This window comes from Sus scrofa, chromosome 2 (assembly GCF_054392235.1).
Source record: "Sus scrofa isolate SSC_HxYL_T2T_F1_AM1 chromosome 2, Sscrofa_HxYL_maternal_Yorkshire_Landrace_v2.0, whole genome shotgun sequence".
In the NCBI taxonomy this organism is placed as follows: domain Eukaryota; kingdom Metazoa; phylum Chordata; class Mammalia; order Artiodactyla; family Suidae; genus Sus; species Sus scrofa.
In genome coordinates, this window is record NC_139384.1 from 49,089,472 (window position 1) to 49,106,666 (window position 17,195).

A 17,195-nucleotide genomic window follows, 5' to 3' on the forward strand; every position below is an offset into this window, starting at 1 on the left:
TCCATATGCCGCAGAAGCAGCCCTAGAAACGGCAAAAAAGACTAAATAAGTAAATAAATAAATAAATAAATAAATAAACTAACCAAATCCTAGGTGCATCAGGCTCCAACACTATCAATCGCTTTTTTTTTTTTTTTGTTAGAGACGCACCCATGGCATATGGAGGTTCCCAGGCTGGGGGTCAAATCTGAGCTATAGCTGCCAGCCTACACCACAGCCACAGCCATGCCAGATCCAACCCACGTCTGTGAACTACACCACAGCTCATGGCAACACTGATCCTTAACCCACTGAGTGAGACCAGGGATAGAACCCACAACCTCATAGTTACTCATTGGATTTGTTTCCACTGAGCCACAACAGAAACTTCTCCAACGCCATCACTCTAATAATATGCAGAGCCAGGGGAGCTGGCACTTCAGAGGACAGGTTGTTTCTGAGGGTCTGGTTCTGAGCCTTCCGATTCAGCTCTGAATCTGCCACTGTTTTTCAGAGTGTAGGAAAGGCTCCCAGGAATCACTCAGGGCAGTCTAGTTATCCAACTGGAATTAGCTGGGACACGGACACCACGCAGTGAGCAGGCCGCTGTCCACAGGGCCCATGTTATGTCCCCATCACAAAGTCTGGGGGCAGCACAGCGTTTTGAGGACATCTGGATTCAGAAAGGTCACGTACCTATGGAAACCTCATTCTTTCATGTAACAAACATGGAATGAGCACCTTTCGTGTACCAGGCCCTGGAGATAAGAGGAGACAGGACAGGACGCCTGCCCTGGGGAGAGGAATGAGGGGCGGCAAACTCGAGGGCTGAACACTTGTTTGCCGAAAGGAGGGAGGCGAGAACCCAGCACTGCCTGAGGAGTGGCCGGGTCTAGTGAGACGTCCGTGTGGCTGGAGCACAAGGCCTGTGACGCAGGGCTGGGGGGAAAGCTGGGGAGGTGGGTCAGGGCCAGGAGGTGGGAGGTCCTGATTGCCTTTCAAAGGAGACTGGGCTTCAGTCTAAAGGCAGGAGGTTTTAAGCACCGATGTGACATTATCAGGCTCCATCTATCAGAGCATAAATGAACTAACTATGGAAGACGGAAGATGCACCAGGGCAGAAGGGTGCAGGGAGGCCTGTTTAGAGTTCATCACAGTCATCAGGAGGTACCAGAGCTGAACCAAGGTCTTGGGCAGAGGTGGCAGAGAGGGGCCTCTTTAAAAAAAAATTAAAAAGGAGTTCCCATCGTGGCTCAGTGGTTAACGAATCCGACTAGGAACCATGAGGTTGTGGGTTCGATCCCTGGCCTTGCTCAGTGGGTTAAGGATCCAGCGTTGCCATGAGCTGTGGTATAGGTTGCAGACGCGGCTCGGGCGTAGGCTGGCGGCTACAGCTCTGATTCGACCCCTAGCCTAGGAACCTCCATATGCTGCAGGAGCAGCCCAAGAAATGGCAATAAATAAATAAATAAATAAAAAATAAGGGGGCCTCTTTTTGTTTTGTTTTGTTTCGGTGGCACCTGCAGCATATGCAGGTTCCCAGGCCAGGGATCAAACCTGCACCACAGCAGTGACCTTGCTAGGTCCTTACCCTGCTGCGCCACAAGGGAATTCCAGAAAGGGGCCTCTTTGGAAATGCATGTCTGAGGTGAATGAACAGTTTTGACGAAGGATAAAGTAAAGGAGGTTACTGAATGGTAAAAAGTAAAGGAGGTAATGGTAAAAAGTAAAGGAGGTCAGTGAATGTTGGTTTCTGTCTCCGGAGGTGACATATGTGGCCGTGCCATTAACCAAGAGGGAACTACAGGAGGCAGTGCAGGGGTTTGTGGAAAAAGAATGAGATCCATTTGGGCCACACTCAGTCTTTGCAGGTAAATCTTTTGGGTAAATCTCTTCCCAACAAGAGATGCCTTCCAGAAATTGTTCTGGCCTACATGTAGAAAGCTGCTAGGCAGTCAGATGGGGTTAGGGGTTATCTGGGGCCTGAGGGAAGCAGCAGGCATCTCTCCTCGCAGAGGCTTTGGCCTAAAGACTTTTGGGCTGGCTGACTCCCACGTCACAGGGGCGGGTTTCTCTGGAAGATTATGTGGAATAGTCTAGAAGCAAGCAGGGGGACGCTTTAAACTGAAGACTTTCTGTTCAGTCCAGCTTACCTTGCCTGTGACATTCTGCGAGATGGCCTATGTCATCTTGGTGAAAATATTCATAACACGATGTGCCTAGAAGTTCTTGGGGTAAATATGCCAAAATAGCTGTTGCCCTAAAAAGGAATTTAAAAAAAAAAAAAAAAGGAAAAAGCCATTCAGACAATTAATAGCACCTCTGCAGTAGATGAATCCTGCTACAGCCAATGGACACAAGGCCAAAGCTGGGTGGGTTCAGAGGGCTTCCTACATGGGTTTTGCTTTTTGTTTTTTTCCTCATGAAACTGACTTTAGTCAAGGCTATAAAACAGGGAAAGGAAGCAAAGATCCTTTCAATGGGGCTGTGAGCATAAGAAATCAAATTTTAGGAGGTTTAAAAGTAGTAATTATATTAGATAAAAATGTGATAGAACTTTTTTTTTTTGCTTTTTAGGGCTGCACCCACGGCATATAGAAGTTCCCAGGCTAGAGGTTGAATTGAAGCTAAAGCTGCCAGCCTACACCACAGCCACAGCAACGCAGGATCCTGCGTTGTGACCTACACCACAGCTCACAGCAATGCTGGATCCTTAACCCACTGAGCAAGGCCAGGGATCAAACCTGCATCTTCATGGATCCTAGCTGGGTTCATTAACCACTGAGCTACGAAGGGAACTCCCTGTGGTAGAACTTTAAACTCCGATGCAAAGCTTCTCCAACTGCTTTTTATCAGGATGACCAAACACCAGAAGCTCCAGCAGCAGGGCCCAGAAGGACCTTGAAAAGTGGCTGTCTCCTTTTCCAGTATTTAGTGACTATTTCTAGTAGCAAGAAAAATCATTACCCGGTGAATGTTCTCAAGGAGGCAGCAGAGAGCAGTGGAAACGAGAACTCTGGTTATTAGCTCAGGGGCACTGCCATTGCTTTGTGAATCCTAGAGGGGCCAGTCTTTAGGCTGAGCCTCAGTTCTTGAACAATAAAAAAAAAAGAGACTGGGAGTTCCTGTCATGGCTCAGTGAAAACAAATCTGACTAGTATCCATGAGGCTGCAGGTTACATCCCTGGCCTTGCTCAGTGGGTTAAGGATAAAGTGTTGCTGTGAGCTGTGGTGTCGATCGCAGATGTGGCTCGGATCTGGCATTGCTGTGGCTATGCTGTAGGCCAGCAGCTGCAGCTCCAATCAGACCTCTAGCCTGGGAACCTCCATATGCCACAGGTATAGCCCTAAAAAGCAAAAAAAAAAAAACAAAGGAAAGAAAAAGAAAAAAGAGAGAGAGAGAGAGAAACCAGACTAGATCAGTGTGTCCAGCAGGACTCTCTGCAATGATAGAAATGTTCTGTATGAGTGCCATTAGCCACAAGTGGCTACTAAGTACTTGAAATGTGTCCAGTGAGCCCGAAGAATTGAATTAAAATTTTTATTGACTTTTAATTGATTAATATTTAAATCCCCATATGGGATTGCTATATAGCTGATGACTACTATACTGGACAGCTTAGGACTCATCATTCCCGAGTCCCACATACCGAATTCCAACCACGGAAATGGTTCTGCAACCCTCTATAGATTCCTATAAATAGTATGTCTACTATTTCTCTATCAGCCACAGACATCAAACCATCCCATTCAACTGTCTCTAACAGGCCAGAGAATGACAGAGACAATCTCTTTATTTATGAGGACATCCCCCTGGGTCTCATTTTTCAGCACAGATACCCATCACTTCCTTCTCTCTATCCTTAAGGAGGTCAGCTGAAGTTCCTGTCATGGCTCAAGGGTTAACAACCCAACTAGCATCCATGAAGACACAGGTTCGATCCCTGGCCTCGCTCAGTGGGCTTAGGATCCAGCGTTGCCGTGAACTGTGGTGTAGGTCACAGATGCAGCTTGGAACCTGCGTTGCTGTGGCTGTGGTGTGGGCTGGCAGCTACAGCTCTGATTCGATCCCTAGCCTGGGAACCTCCATATGCCATAGGTGTGGCCCTAAAAAGACAAACAAAGAAAAAAAGAAAGTGAGCTGACGGCCCAGTCTTCCCTGCTTTCCTCAGGGGTGAAAATCCTCTCCCATCACTGTTCAAGGGTAACACGCAGAGTCTTACCTCTGGTCTACGAAAACAAACTTCCCATCTATTGCATGCCGAGACACGTATTCCATGGACTTCACCCTGATTTCCCCGTTCACTGGTTGTGGAACCATGTGCGAGTGCAGTCGTCCGATTGCGACAAGGCAGCTGAGATTACACCCCTCGTTGTCTGGTTCGTTGTCTTCATCCAGCCCCATCTTTGTGGGCGGCCAACTTTTCAAATAGCCTGTACTGTGGATTGTGCAGAAGCTTTTTCGATCTGCTAGAAAGCAAAGCCCATGGTGAGTGTCAGTGTGGCTTTGGGGGCCCATGGTGAGTTGGGATATGGGCAAGGAGTCAAAATATAAAATAGAAAGCCTTACTGTCCACAAAAGCATCTAGTGAGAGAGAAGACAGAAAGACAGGTATCATCCAGAATCACATGTGCTTTGCAGAGCTGGTTACCCCAAAGGGGCAACGCATACACCAAGGAAGGGTATCCACACCTATGTGGGGAGAGGAAGGTGCCCAGAGTTAAGCAGGAGCTGAACCAAGAAGAGTCAGCCCTGGCTAAGGGACCAGAAGGTTGAGAATGTAGCAAGGCTCGGAAGGGTATCCTGTATAAGAAATTGCAAAGAGCTTCGTGTGGTTCAAGAAAAAAGGGAGATGCTGGGAGTAGAGTCAGAAAGGCAGGCTGAAGGGCAGATTGTAGGGGCCTTGGATTATTTGCTCACAAATATGTTAACCTTTTTCAGGTAGGAAACGGAGAACCTCCAGAGGTATTTAAGGGAGGAAACAGCAAAATCGCACTGTGATTTGGATACTCTAGGGGCAGAATGATGGGTGAACTGGAAACAGTAAAAACCAGAAGGAAGTAATACAGCCAAGAGATGCCTGAAGACTATACTACGGAAGGGCCGTGGAGGTGAGGAGGAGGCAGGGAGGATGCAGGAGAGATTTCTGAGCTAGACATGTTGGGATTTGGTATGAATATCAAAATATTTGGTATATAAAAAAAAAGAAAGACGACTCCAACTTTTTCAGATTGAGTGGTTACTGGTACAATTCATTGACTCAGGTAAGAGAATACAGAGTATGTTTAGAGAAGAAGGAGAAAAGATTTCAATTCAGACAGGTGAAGTGCGGAGCACTTGTGGGTTTCCTTATGGGGCGTTTATCAAGCATGGGGTCTTGCGTTAGTTACTGAACAGTGGAAAAGAAATCAGACACGCCTTAGTGGAATTTACAGTAGAACGGGGAAGAGACATTTTAAACAAATAATCACACAAGTAACTACGTAGCTGCAATAGTAAGCAAGTGTTAGAAAACCCGCAGGGTGCTACAAGCAGAGGTAGGGCAGCATTGGGGAGGGAGTGACAGACAGGGAGGTCCACTCTAAGGGATGAGCTGGAGTGAGCCCAGGGAGGGAGCTGGTGGCCAGACGGGGGCATTTGTATCAGAGGTGACAGCGGGTATGGAGACTTTTGAGTAGAAAAGGGTTGGGGCACCGAAAGGTGGTTGGCCTGGCTCGAACTTATGGAGTAGAGTCAAAGGATGGGGTTGTAGAGTCAGATTGAGGGCAGTAAGCTTTTCTTCAAGAGCAGTGGGAACCACTGAAGGGTTTTCAACAGGGGACCAATACAAAGCTTTGCTTTTAGAAAATTACTCTGGCTGCATGGAGAGCTGAGAAGCATGAGGAGCCCACCTCACCAGACTTGTGAGATCCAGATAGCCTGGATCTAGTGATGGCAGTTTGTATGGAGATGGATAAACATATTTCAGATAACTTCTGCAGGGGCAATTCATGGCGGCAAGACTTTGTAACTGACTAGATCGGGGGAGGGGAAAGATGGGGTCGGGGAGGGTGCTTCCCAGGCGTCTAGCATGAACAGCTAGATGGATGGTGGTGCCATTTATGTCTGGGGGAGGGGGGATGCCCAGGTGGTTACTTCTATATCTGTCATGTTTGAGATGCCCTTGAGATATCTAAGCAGCTGACTTACAAGCCCAGAGTCCAAAAGAGACCTGTGGGCTAGAAATACGGACTTGGAAGTCACTGGCACATAAATACCATTGAAAGGTGGGGCCAGGGGAGCAGGGGGGGGAGATGACATTACCTATGGATTGAGCATGTATCTGTTCCTCTTAAGAGAAGAAGCCAGGGGGACAGAAGAGGATGAACCAACAAAGGGAAACGGGAAGAGAGCCCAGAGTGGGAGAGGACGAGAAAGATGAGAAGAAAATGGTTTCACAGAATCCTAAGGAAGGGAACACTTCATGGTGGAAGGAAAATGAGGTGTCCATTGCACTTAGGTACCTGCAGGCACTGATGAACTTAGAATAATTCTGATGGGTTGGGGGAGTGTGGGGAAGCAGGGGACTACGACGGAGAAGACTCTTCGACAACCACATTAAAACAAAATAGATTTCAACAGAGGACGTCTTCTCATGAACCTCTGTCATCATGACATAATCAGGGTTTTCCAGCTCCCTACCCACCCACCCCCCACAAACTGCCCTGACAGGGGGCTTGTGGGGCCCTGGCCACAGTCCTAGGATCTGCAGCTCTGAACCCATATCCTACTGTGCATGCCGCTGCAGAAAGCCAGCCTCATCTGCAATGGGATGTAGGGGACTGTTAAGAGGTTACCTTTTTTCTTTGAGCAGGTGGAGGGGAAATCCTTGTCTTCAACCTTTACTGAAGGCCTGTTACACTTCATCCTACAGAAGAAAGAACGCCGTGCTCCAGAACATAATCGAGATGGCCCGGGGGTTATATCTGTTTTAACTGGAAGTCCAGCTGCAAATCAATACACAAAATGTGATAAACGGAGGGTGGTGTTGTCTGGCAGGAGGGGCTGTGCCCTTGAAGAAAGCCTTGTCTTTCCTGCCTCACTGTTCTGTAGCAATGACATGACAGTGACACCTGTCCCGAGTCTAGGCCTTCAGAGGTGCCATGTGCACCAGGTGCTGTCCACCTGGAAGGCTTACAGACCACACTGAACGGAGCTACTGATGAACAGACTGGGTGCTCTGGGGAACAAGGAGAAATACACATGAGACTCCTGTGCAGCAGGAGCAGATGCCTGAGTAAGGGGAAGTGGGAGTTCACCAGGAGAAGATTAATGATAATACAATGTGACATATGACTGATTAGGGCCAAAGAAATGGCAGAAACAATTGGTGTGTCCCAGGGGAGGAAGACTGTGGGCTGAGACTTGGAGGACAGGCAAGCTCCAGAGGCTGGAATGGAAAGGAGGCAGCAGGATTGCCTTAAGTTCCCTACCCTGGCTATCGGCCAGACCGCCCCCATCCCCATGCTTTATCAACCTGCAGATTCTTGAACCCCATTCTAGATCTGTGCTACCCAAGGTGGCGGCCAGTAGCTACATGCAGCCTTTGAGAACTTGACCTTGGAGGTGTGCTACAGATGAATACACACAGGATTTCAAAGACTGAGTATTAAAAAAAAAAAAAAAAAGACTGTGAAAGACCTCATTTTGAATTTAACATGAAATAAAATATAGTATTAAAATTAATTCTGGGAGTTCCTGTGTGGCACAGCGGAAAAGAATATGACTAGGAACCATGAGGTTGTGGGTTCAATCCCTGGCCTCGCTCAGTGGGTTAAGGATCTGGTGTTGCGGTGAGATGTGGTGTAGGTCACAGACTTGGCTCAGATCTGATGTTGCTGTGGCGTAGGCCGGCAGCTACAGCTCCAATTCGACTCCTAGCCTGGGAACTTCCATATGCCATGGGTAAGGCTCTAAAAAGCAAAATAAAAAATTAATTTTGGATTTATTTTTACTTTCTAAAACACAGCTACCAGAAAATTTATAATCATATAGGTGGCTCATATTTGTGGTTTAAATTAGGATTCTGGACCAACTGAATTAGAGTCTCTGGAGGAAGAGTGTGATTCTCATCCTGACAGAAACACCTGCTACTCAGCGCCCACCAGGAGCAAGGAGAGGAGGACTGGTTACCACCCTGGGCTCCTCCCGGGCCTTCTCTTCTGACCTACCTCCCCCATAGCCACCTCAGTGATCCTCCCCAAGTGCCAATCCGAGCCTGCCCCACCTAGTTCAGAACCTTCACTGTGTCTCCAGGAATGGAAAGGTCTTTGTGGTACAGCCACCCACCCCCTCGAAGGGCACAGCACCTACCCCTGCACTTGTCCACAAACCGTTTCCCCTTCTCTTTTTCTCCCTCCATCACCTGGCAAACATTAATTCATCTTTTCTTTTCTTTTCTTTTTTTTTTTTGTCTTTTGTCTTTTTAGGGCCGCACCCGCAGCATATGGAAGCATATGGAGGTTCCCATGCTAGGGGTCTAATCTGAGTTGTTGCTGCCAGCCTACACCACAGCCACAGCAACACCAGATCTGAGCCACATCTGTGACCTACACCACAGCTCACAGCAACGCCGGATCCTCAACTCACTGAGCAGGACTAGGGATCAAACCGCCAACCTCATGGTTCCTAGTGGGATTCATCTCTGCTGCGCCACGATGGGAACTCCAATTCATCTTTTCAAACCCAAGGTGGAACTGTCACCTACTCTGTGATGCTGGTGCCCACACTCCCGTGAGAATTAATCATCGTGCTCTCTGCCTCCTGGTCTCCCTGACTATATGGTAAGAGCCTCAAAGGCAAAGGACCAAACACCATTCATCTTTTTCTCCTGAAGTCACGAAAAAGATGCCAGGGGCAAACTATAAAGGGCAACAGGTACCAGGGACTACATTGCACTTGCAGGAAAAAAAGGAGTCCCTCAGTGAAAAGGATGGTTTAAAGGAGATTCCTTTGGTTGTATTTCCTCCAGAAATTATTTTTTTTTAGGGCTGTAGGTGTAGCATGTGGAAGCTCCCAGGCTAGGGGTCAAATCAGAGCTACAGCCGCCAGCCTACACCACAGCCATAGCAATGCCAGATCCCAGCTGCGTCCGCAGCTTACACCACAGCTCATGGCAGTACCAGATCCTTAACCTACTGAGGGAGGCCAGGGATCGAATGCGCATCCTCATGGATACTATCGGGTTCCTTTCTGCTGAGCCATGACGGGAACGCCTCCTTTTGGTGATTATAATGGAGAGCTTGGAAGCAGGTGCTGGGCCAAGGTGAATACCATCCTGTGCTATGTGCCAGGAACTGTCCTACATGCTTTATGTTACTTGTATATTAAGTCCTCACAACAACCCAATGAAATAGGTAATGTTTTGCAGATAAGGAAGCTGAGGCACAGATAAGTTAAGTCACTTGCTCAAGGTCATACAGCTAGTAAATGGTGGAGCCAAGATGTGAGCTCTTAACTGCTGGAGTGCACAGGACTGAGGGACAAGTGAGCTCCTGCGGCCTCACACACGAGGCAGGGGGGTGGGGTGCAGGAGCTGGAAGCTGGGGGAGAACATGAGTGGTGGTTCCACTGCTGCGGGAAGGAAGCCAGATGGTTGGGGATGGGAGGCACACAGTCTAATTAGGAACCACTTTGGTCAAAGAAACATATTTATACTTTATGTTTCCTCACTCTTATCTTATGAGGCTGCATGAATGCAACTCAGATAAACAGAAGTAATTTTGCTTCAGATTACTTCAAATCAAAATGATGTGAACCCCCTTAACTCAGGAACATTCAACTGGGAATTTCTAGATTCTGGAGGGAAAAAAAAAACTAAGAATCAGAATCAAATCAAAGTAGCTGTTTTTCCTCTCACGAATTTGAACACTGAATTTTTTTTTTTTCTTCTTCATGGAAAACAAAAGAGAAATAAACACAAAGTAATAAAAAATAATTCCATTTAGCCAAAGATAGCAGCCGTGACCCAGAGAAGCAGAAGGCAGGGAGGCAAGGTCCCCGCACACACTGCTCTGCGGGCCCTGGTGGTCTGGGTGGGTCGCTGAGGAAGGGCAGGGTTCCCATACTCACTTTTTGCGTCTATGAGCCGTTCCCGGGGTGCGGTGTCGGAGGAGGAGAGCTGCTCCTTGACTTTGGCGATATCTTTAGGATGCAGGTAGTCAAATAAACTCTGACCAATCAGATCATTCTGTGGGAACGCATCAGCAAAGACGCCAAGTCAACAGCATGTGGGGTATCAAATGACCAACAAGGACTGTGCCTTTATTCTGCATTTTTGACCTGGAGACTTTCAAGTGTTTCATGTGTGGACATGTACACACATCCAAATACTTTGCCTAGATGTAGCCTAGATATAGACACAGGACTGAGGCATTGGAGTGTAGTTTTGATAATGGGTGAAGGAAAAAGGGCACAACCACATAAACAGTTGATGCTCCTCTAAGCAAGAGTCTTTTAGTCTCTTTTTATTTATTTCTGATGCCCACAGATTCTCTTCTAAGATTTCAGAGGGAGGAATGCAAGGTGGGCTTCCATTAAGCCTCTCTGTTCTTTGGCAGGTTCTGTCACACTGCCTCATCTTTTAGCAGAGATATAAATAACTTCCACCATACCTCTGATGTAAGACTGAGACGAGCAAAACACTTTGGGAACACAAAATTTACATTAGTTCTAATTTGTATAAATGTTATTTTGAGTCTTCAATTCTCCTGTCTTAGCAAGTTTCCAGGCAAATACCAGCATGTGAATGAATGGGAAAAAAAAAAAAAAAAAGAGAGAGAGAGAGAGTAAAAACTCTAGGGACACAATAGGTGAAAAGCTCTGTTTCAGAAGCCTTTATAAATGGTTGTCTTAAACACTCGTACAAACAATCATAGACGGTATGGATTATCACAGCCATTTTTCAGAGGAAGCTGAGGTTCAACAGAGCTCATAAGTGACACATCATTTTAACACAGTATGGGTGGATTCCCATTTTCCTTACTCCCTGGTATTGTATTGTCTGCCTGCCTGTCTTCCTTGTCAGATAACCCCTTGCCCTCCTTTCCCTGCACTGCTGGGATTTTATCTTGCAACAGTGAGAAAGTTCTAACACTGATGAGGTCAGACTCAAACTTTCCCATGGGGGAAACACATGATAGGAGTTTTCTAAGCTTGTATTCATTTCTTTCTTTTTTTTTTTAAGAGAGATAATTATATGCTTTATTAATATTTTCAATCAAACAAAAGTGAACTGAACTAGAAAGTGTTCCGCCATATTTCTCTCATTTTTAAAAGCTCTACAAAATATTTTGTTTTAAATTCCCCTTTCCCTGGTTACTAAAGAGCTTGAAGATATTATGCCTGTTAGCTACCTATATTTCCCCAGAGCTCAGAAACTGGAGTGGTGATGGTGAGAAGAGATGTATACATTCAGAAAAAAACAGGAGGAGGACATGGCAAAAGAGTTTAGGACAAGAAATCGGTCAGAAAAGTTCCCAGGCTCAACCACCAAACCTTATCTTAAAGCTCAATCACTACCTTTTACCCTCAGACCCAGAATCTCTCTGTTTTCCAGCCTCCTCATCTGTGAAATAGGAGTAAGAAAAATACAAAATCTCCTAAGATTTTTGTGGGCCTTAAATAAATTTACATCTGTAAAGTGGTCAGTGTATACCTGGCACCTAAGTTCTCAATGAATGGTTATTATCATCATCGTTACTGTTATTTCTCTCCATTTCTGATGCCTCTAGCTAAGGCTACATGCTCATTATCTTATATTTGGATTATTGCAACAGCCTCCTCTGACTTCTACCTCTTTGATCCATCACTGCCACATGATGGTTCTTTCTTTTTTTCAGACCCCAGGTACTCATTTCCTGCTACATACGTGAAACAGCCTCTGCCTGGCCTTCAAGGTGCCCATCCTACCATATACTGTATTCATTTCTGTGTTAAGAATCTTCTGGAAGAAGGATGCGGGGGGGCAGGGTGGGGAGACAGTGTAAGCACTGCACATGTGACTTGTCTATCATAATTATTCTGAAACGTGGGGTGACCTTGTTGGCTGCTGTGAGTCTGCCCACCACCAACAGGAACAGGAGCAGTACCTGGCTGTAGTTGAGGATCTTGAAGACAGACTCTGACACAAAGAGTATCTTCCCTCGGTCACATCCTACGACAAACAAAAATCCATCTGCTGCCTAATCAGGAGAAATGGATAATCAATTTATCACACTTTAGGAAACATGTGGTTTACAGTCACGCAGACAGCAAATAAGGATTTGTTTTCTAAGACCCCAAAGCATAGGACTGCATATGCTGATAGGTTCACGGGTTTCCTGAGAGCAAGATGCTTAAACCAAATGCCTTATGAGAAGAGTAAGACTCTCTCCAAGGCAGGTATATACACAGGGGCCATCTAATGGTTACAGGGGAAAGTAACCCTTAGGGGGAGTTCTAAAGCAGAGCTCAGCCTCAGTATTCCCCTGATTGTATGAAGGTCCAGAGAAATCTATTTCATTGTTCTAATTGTAGCAACTCCAATACTGTGACTCTGAGATCATAGGGAAACTTGCAGATCTGAATCCCCTCTCCAATATCTCAGCCGCTGTCTGTCCTCAACTTGAACAGCTCCCTTTCCAGGGAGCTCTCTGGAAACAATGCTTCTCAATATCTCAAGTGGTGTTTGCCTTATTATTTTTATGTTTATGGTCAGGAATGGGGCTAGATCACTGGTATTCTTTTTACCCCCTCCTCTTCCCACCCTCACCCCAAAGTGATTCTAATGTACACAGGGTTGAGAACTACTGCTCAACCTTGACCCAGGGCTGGGCTGTTCACATTCTAAGTGAGACAAGAAAAGCAGAGCAAAAATTTCCCCATTCTTTTAACCTCTTCTTCACTTTTTTTTTGGGGGGGGGCTCTTTAGGGCTATACCTGGAGGTTTCCAGGCTAGGGGTCTAATCGGAGCTCCAGCTGCCGGCCTACGCCACAGCCATAGCTAGCGACGCCAGATCGGAGCCGCGTCTTTGACCTACACCACAGCTCACAGCAATGCCGGATCCTTAACCCAGTGAACGAGGCCAGGGATCGAACCCGCACCCTCATGGTTCCTAGTCTCTGCTGAGCCACGACAGGAACTCCATCTTCTTCACTTTAAATATGGTTAAAAATCCAAGGTGCCAATAAAGACAGGTGTGGAGACAGGAGAGTATTTGTCACAGAGATGGAAGCAGCTAAATACTACCAACGCTATGGTACCTGAGTGCTTAGGTTATTTTGTGCCTGAATCCTCTGGGTGACTTTCTAGATGGACAAGCACTCAACTCCTGCTGGGGTCTTCCCGGGACGGGGAAGGTGCTCCCCACTCTACCATGTGCTGGCTTTGCACTTGGCCACCCCAGTCCGCATCACAGAGGGTCATCATCTTGCTTGATTCACTGGTCCACAATCTGTTCTTTGGAAGAATCTAGACAAACTACTCCCCTTTTCCCCCCAGAAGGCCTCCAGGATGCTGTGTAATTCACAGAACTGGGAAATGAATTCATGTGCCAGGAGGGAAGAGAACGGGTACGTGCACCTGCGCTGGGATAAAAGGAGGAAGAGGGAAACAGACCCACTATTGCTGTGAGAGGCTGGCAGGCTGCCCTGCCAGCAGGAAGCTGTGGATGAGCCTTTCCTAAGTTAAGCCTCTGAGCTGGCCCCGGGGGCAAGGGACGAACGGTGAGGGGGAAGCGACTTTCCAGAAGCACCATCTGCTGGAAGCCTCATTCTGTCAAAAAAGAGGGTATTAATAACTTCCTCATCTGCCTCGCAGACCATCTTCGATCCAACAAGAGCAGGACGTGTTTTGAGGCTTTTCATCAATGAAGTGATGTGGCACAAAAGGTGCCCGGGAAGAAGGTGTCTGTGACATTCTGGAAGAAAGGCCAGGCAGAGTTGGGTCCGAACTGATGACACAAGTGAAGTGCATTGCAACACATCCAGGGGAGGGAGAGACGGTTCCAGAGGCCTGTGAACACCGCCAGCGCAGGGGAGGTGCCCAACGCGTTGACTCCGCTACCCTTGGGCAGATAAACACCATCAGGTGAAGGAGCAGGTGACAAGGGGACAGCCTGAGAGCAGCGGGGCAAGAACACGAGCCCCAAGGGGCCAGGGGACCAGAGCAGGCATGCCCTCAGGGAGTTAATGAATGACACGGAGCCCGAGAGGCCACCTTGTTTTCACAACTCAGGAAAGCAGAGGATCCAGACTCTGTAAACCGATCAGGCTGAATGCTCCCTGACACACCGGTTATTAAAGATATTGTGCAAGTACTTAGTCAAGAAAGCAATTAGATTTGCCTTGGTTAGGAAAAGTGAAGTCCAGCTCCTGCTGCCAAACTGTTCAAACATCATCTGAGTGGATGGACCCTGCCGTCTGTTGAAGCAAATTCCCTGGATCTGGGCACCTGGAGGTGGGAGGAAGCAGACAGGACTTCAGAGCCACTGAGATGTGCCCGAGAGGTGGGGGGAAGGGAGGTCGCCATTGACAGTGAATGAAAGAGGAGAGCAGAAAAGGCAAGCCCAAGATGAAGCATTTAGCTTGAGCAGCATTAAAATCCTTATTCCAGAGTGGGCATCCAACAGGACATTATTTAGAAAAGCAGCAACAAGACAATTATTATCTGTCATTACAAAAGGAGCTTGTTATATACATATATATATTATATGTATATTTTTTCTCTTAAAAACACAAAATTACTGTATGGCAATCAGGACCAGCTATACCATTTGCGGGGCCCAGTACAAAAGGCAAATGTGTGGACACTTGCCCAAAAATTACAATTTTCAAGATGGTGACAGCAGAGCATTAAACCAAGTGGCGGGCCATGTGTGACCTCACAGGCTGCATGCCTGTGAAGCCGGCCCTGGCGGCTTCTCTGGGGATGCTGCAGATACAGTTTCTATCTTAACTCCAGCAAGTCCTCCCTGAGAGCAAGAAAATCTTTAGGAAAAGGATGGAGAGGTGAGGGCAGAGTTGGGTCCTCCAAGAGTGCCTTGAGAGTGGTAACCAAAGGACCATCACTAATTCTCTGAGACGCCTCGGCTCCACCCTGAAGTGTTCTTCAGTGACTGGATGTTCATAGGACAATGCCCTGCACAAACAGTACTAAAGTGTTTGCAGAGTTCCCGTTGTGGCTCAGTGGAAATGAATCTGACTAGCAGCCATGAAGATGAGGGTTCGATCCCTGGCCTCGCTCAGTGGGTTAAGGATCCAGCTTTGCCGTGAGCTGTGGTCTAGGTTGCAGACATGGCTTGGATCTGGCGTCGCTGTGGCTGTGGTGTAGGCTGGCAGCTACAGCTCCAATTTGACCCTTAGCCTGGGAAGCTCTATATGCTGGGGGTGCATCCCTAAAAAGACAAAAAAACCCAAAAACCAAAAAACAAAAGTTTTTGCTGAATTATGAATGAAAATAAAAGACACAAGGCATGCTGAGCCCATCAGATCTACAAATCCCATGAGTCCCATGAGACTTTGAAGGATTGCTCATGAGAAGCTGGAATGTGGGACTCTTCAAAACATGGACTTTTTTTTTTTTTTTGCTTTTTAGGGCCCCACCCGTGGCATATGGAGGTTCCCAGGCTAGCGGTCGAATCGGAGCTGTAGCCACCAGCCTATGCCACAGCCACAGCAACCCCAGATCGAAGCCACGTCTGTGACCTCCACCACAGCTCACGGCAACGCTGGATCCTTACCCCACTGAGTGGAGCCAGGGATTGAACCCACGACCTCATGGTTCCTAGTCAGATTCGTTCCCGCCGCACGACAGGAACTCCAATAGTAAATAGATTTTGACAGATAAAAGAGAGGTTTAAAAACAAAAAACGAAAAACAATGGCACCTATACAGGGTGGAAGAAACCTGGCTTAACAATAATTTATGTATAAGAGACCTGGGGCGGGTGGTATTACAGCTGCCTCAGATGCGACACTAATAAGATGGCCTCTACTGCAAGGGAGGCGCCAGCCCCATGCAACCCCAGGTCAACAAGCCCACAGCTTCAGCTTCAGTTCCCTCCTGGGTTGTGGGAGCCACTCCTGGAGGGAAATCTAGCAAACAAACGTGGCTCTGGAAGGTGTGTGGCAAGTGCTATTCCTGACCCCCTTTCTCTCTTGCCTGCTTCTACTGTAGAGGCTGGAATATCTCAATACTTGTTCTGCAACCTGCCTTGTAGCCACGGGTGATCAGGTGACATTTTCTGGATAAGCTGAGGTCTATGACTGGGCTTCCAGGAAGGCACCTTCTTTCCTGATACAAAGGACAGCTGGCCTAAAGTCCCCTGAGGCCTTTTCTGGCTGGTCAGCTACCCAGACCTGGCACAGGCATCTCACTCCAATGAGGAAACGGGCTGCATGCTGGCTCAGCAGAGCTGGGTGAGAAGACAGCAAGGACCTGGCTCCTGTTACCCTCACCAAACTGCCCCACCAGCTCTGCTTGAGAAACAAAGCCCCGTTCATTCATCATGTTTTCTGTTCCTTGCAGTTAATGCAGCATGTCACAAGGGGGTGGACAGAGGATACTGGACTGAGGGAGGTCAGACTTGGAGGGCGTGAAGCCAGGCTGAGCCGAAAACAAGCAGCAAGGATTCAAACCTCCAGCTGGACCACCCTCAATACCGGGGCTTTGCAAGCTTCTGCCCAGAGAACTGAGGTCAGCCCTGCCTGTGGGGAGATGGGGGCAACTTCCCTGAAGTTAGATTTCTGTTTTTCTTTTCCTGATTTGCGAAAGGATCTGTCTCTAAACCTGGTGTCTCTCCCTTCCATTTCTAAGCGAATCTCACTCTCCCTGGGAGCAGACCTGACTCTACACGGAAGCCAGCTTCCCACAGTGCCACCTCAGCTGCCTCTCTGCAGAGACTGGCAGGAGGAAGCGAGCACAGCAGGCAAGCAGGTGAAAGTGTGGCCTCCCCCTCTTATTGTCCTCCTCAGGCCACGATGTCTTTGGAAGCTTTGTTGTTTTGACGGAATTTTGGTGTAAAGATTTAAGTGGCTGTTTTTTGTGCTCGCGGTTAAGTGAGGATGAGAGAAATTCTCAACTGTGATCCATTTCGGTCCCTTTCTAAAAGCCGCATGCAGGAAGGGGATGCTTCGTCACCTCCTATTTTTAACGAAATCCTGCTCTTCTGATTTAAAGTCACAGAAGCAGATTCCTT

At 47.5% G+C, this 17,195-nt stretch overlaps 1 protein-coding gene and 1 long non-coding RNA gene across 24 annotated transcripts in view; both read right to left on the reverse strand.

Moving 5' to 3' along the window:
* ARNTL (aryl hydrocarbon receptor nuclear translocator like) overlaps nt 1–17,195 on the reverse strand; it is a 129,048-nt gene that overhangs the window by 21,200 nt on the left and 90,653 nt on the right. For 11 of the 23 annotated variants that reach the window (XM_021076231.2, XM_085006376.1, XM_085006351.1 and 8 more), the window contains 5 exon segments: nt 12,109–12,201; nt 10,091–10,208; nt 6,817–6,966; nt 4,203–4,449; nt 2,133–2,239 (listed from right to left, as the gene is read on the reverse strand). In XM_021076231.2, the coding sequence (XP_020931890.1) occupies nt 2,133–2,239; nt 4,203–4,449; nt 6,817–6,966; nt 10,091–10,208; nt 12,109–12,201 (715 nt within the window). 23 annotated transcript variants of the gene reach the window in all.
* Nucleotides 12,698–16,867, reverse strand: LOC146405375 (uncharacterized). The gene is made up of 2 exons (XR_014837278.1): nt 15,667–16,867; nt 12,698–15,337 (listed from the first exon to the last, which is right to left on the reverse strand). It is a non-coding gene; the product is annotated as an uncharacterized LOC146405375 (long non-coding RNA).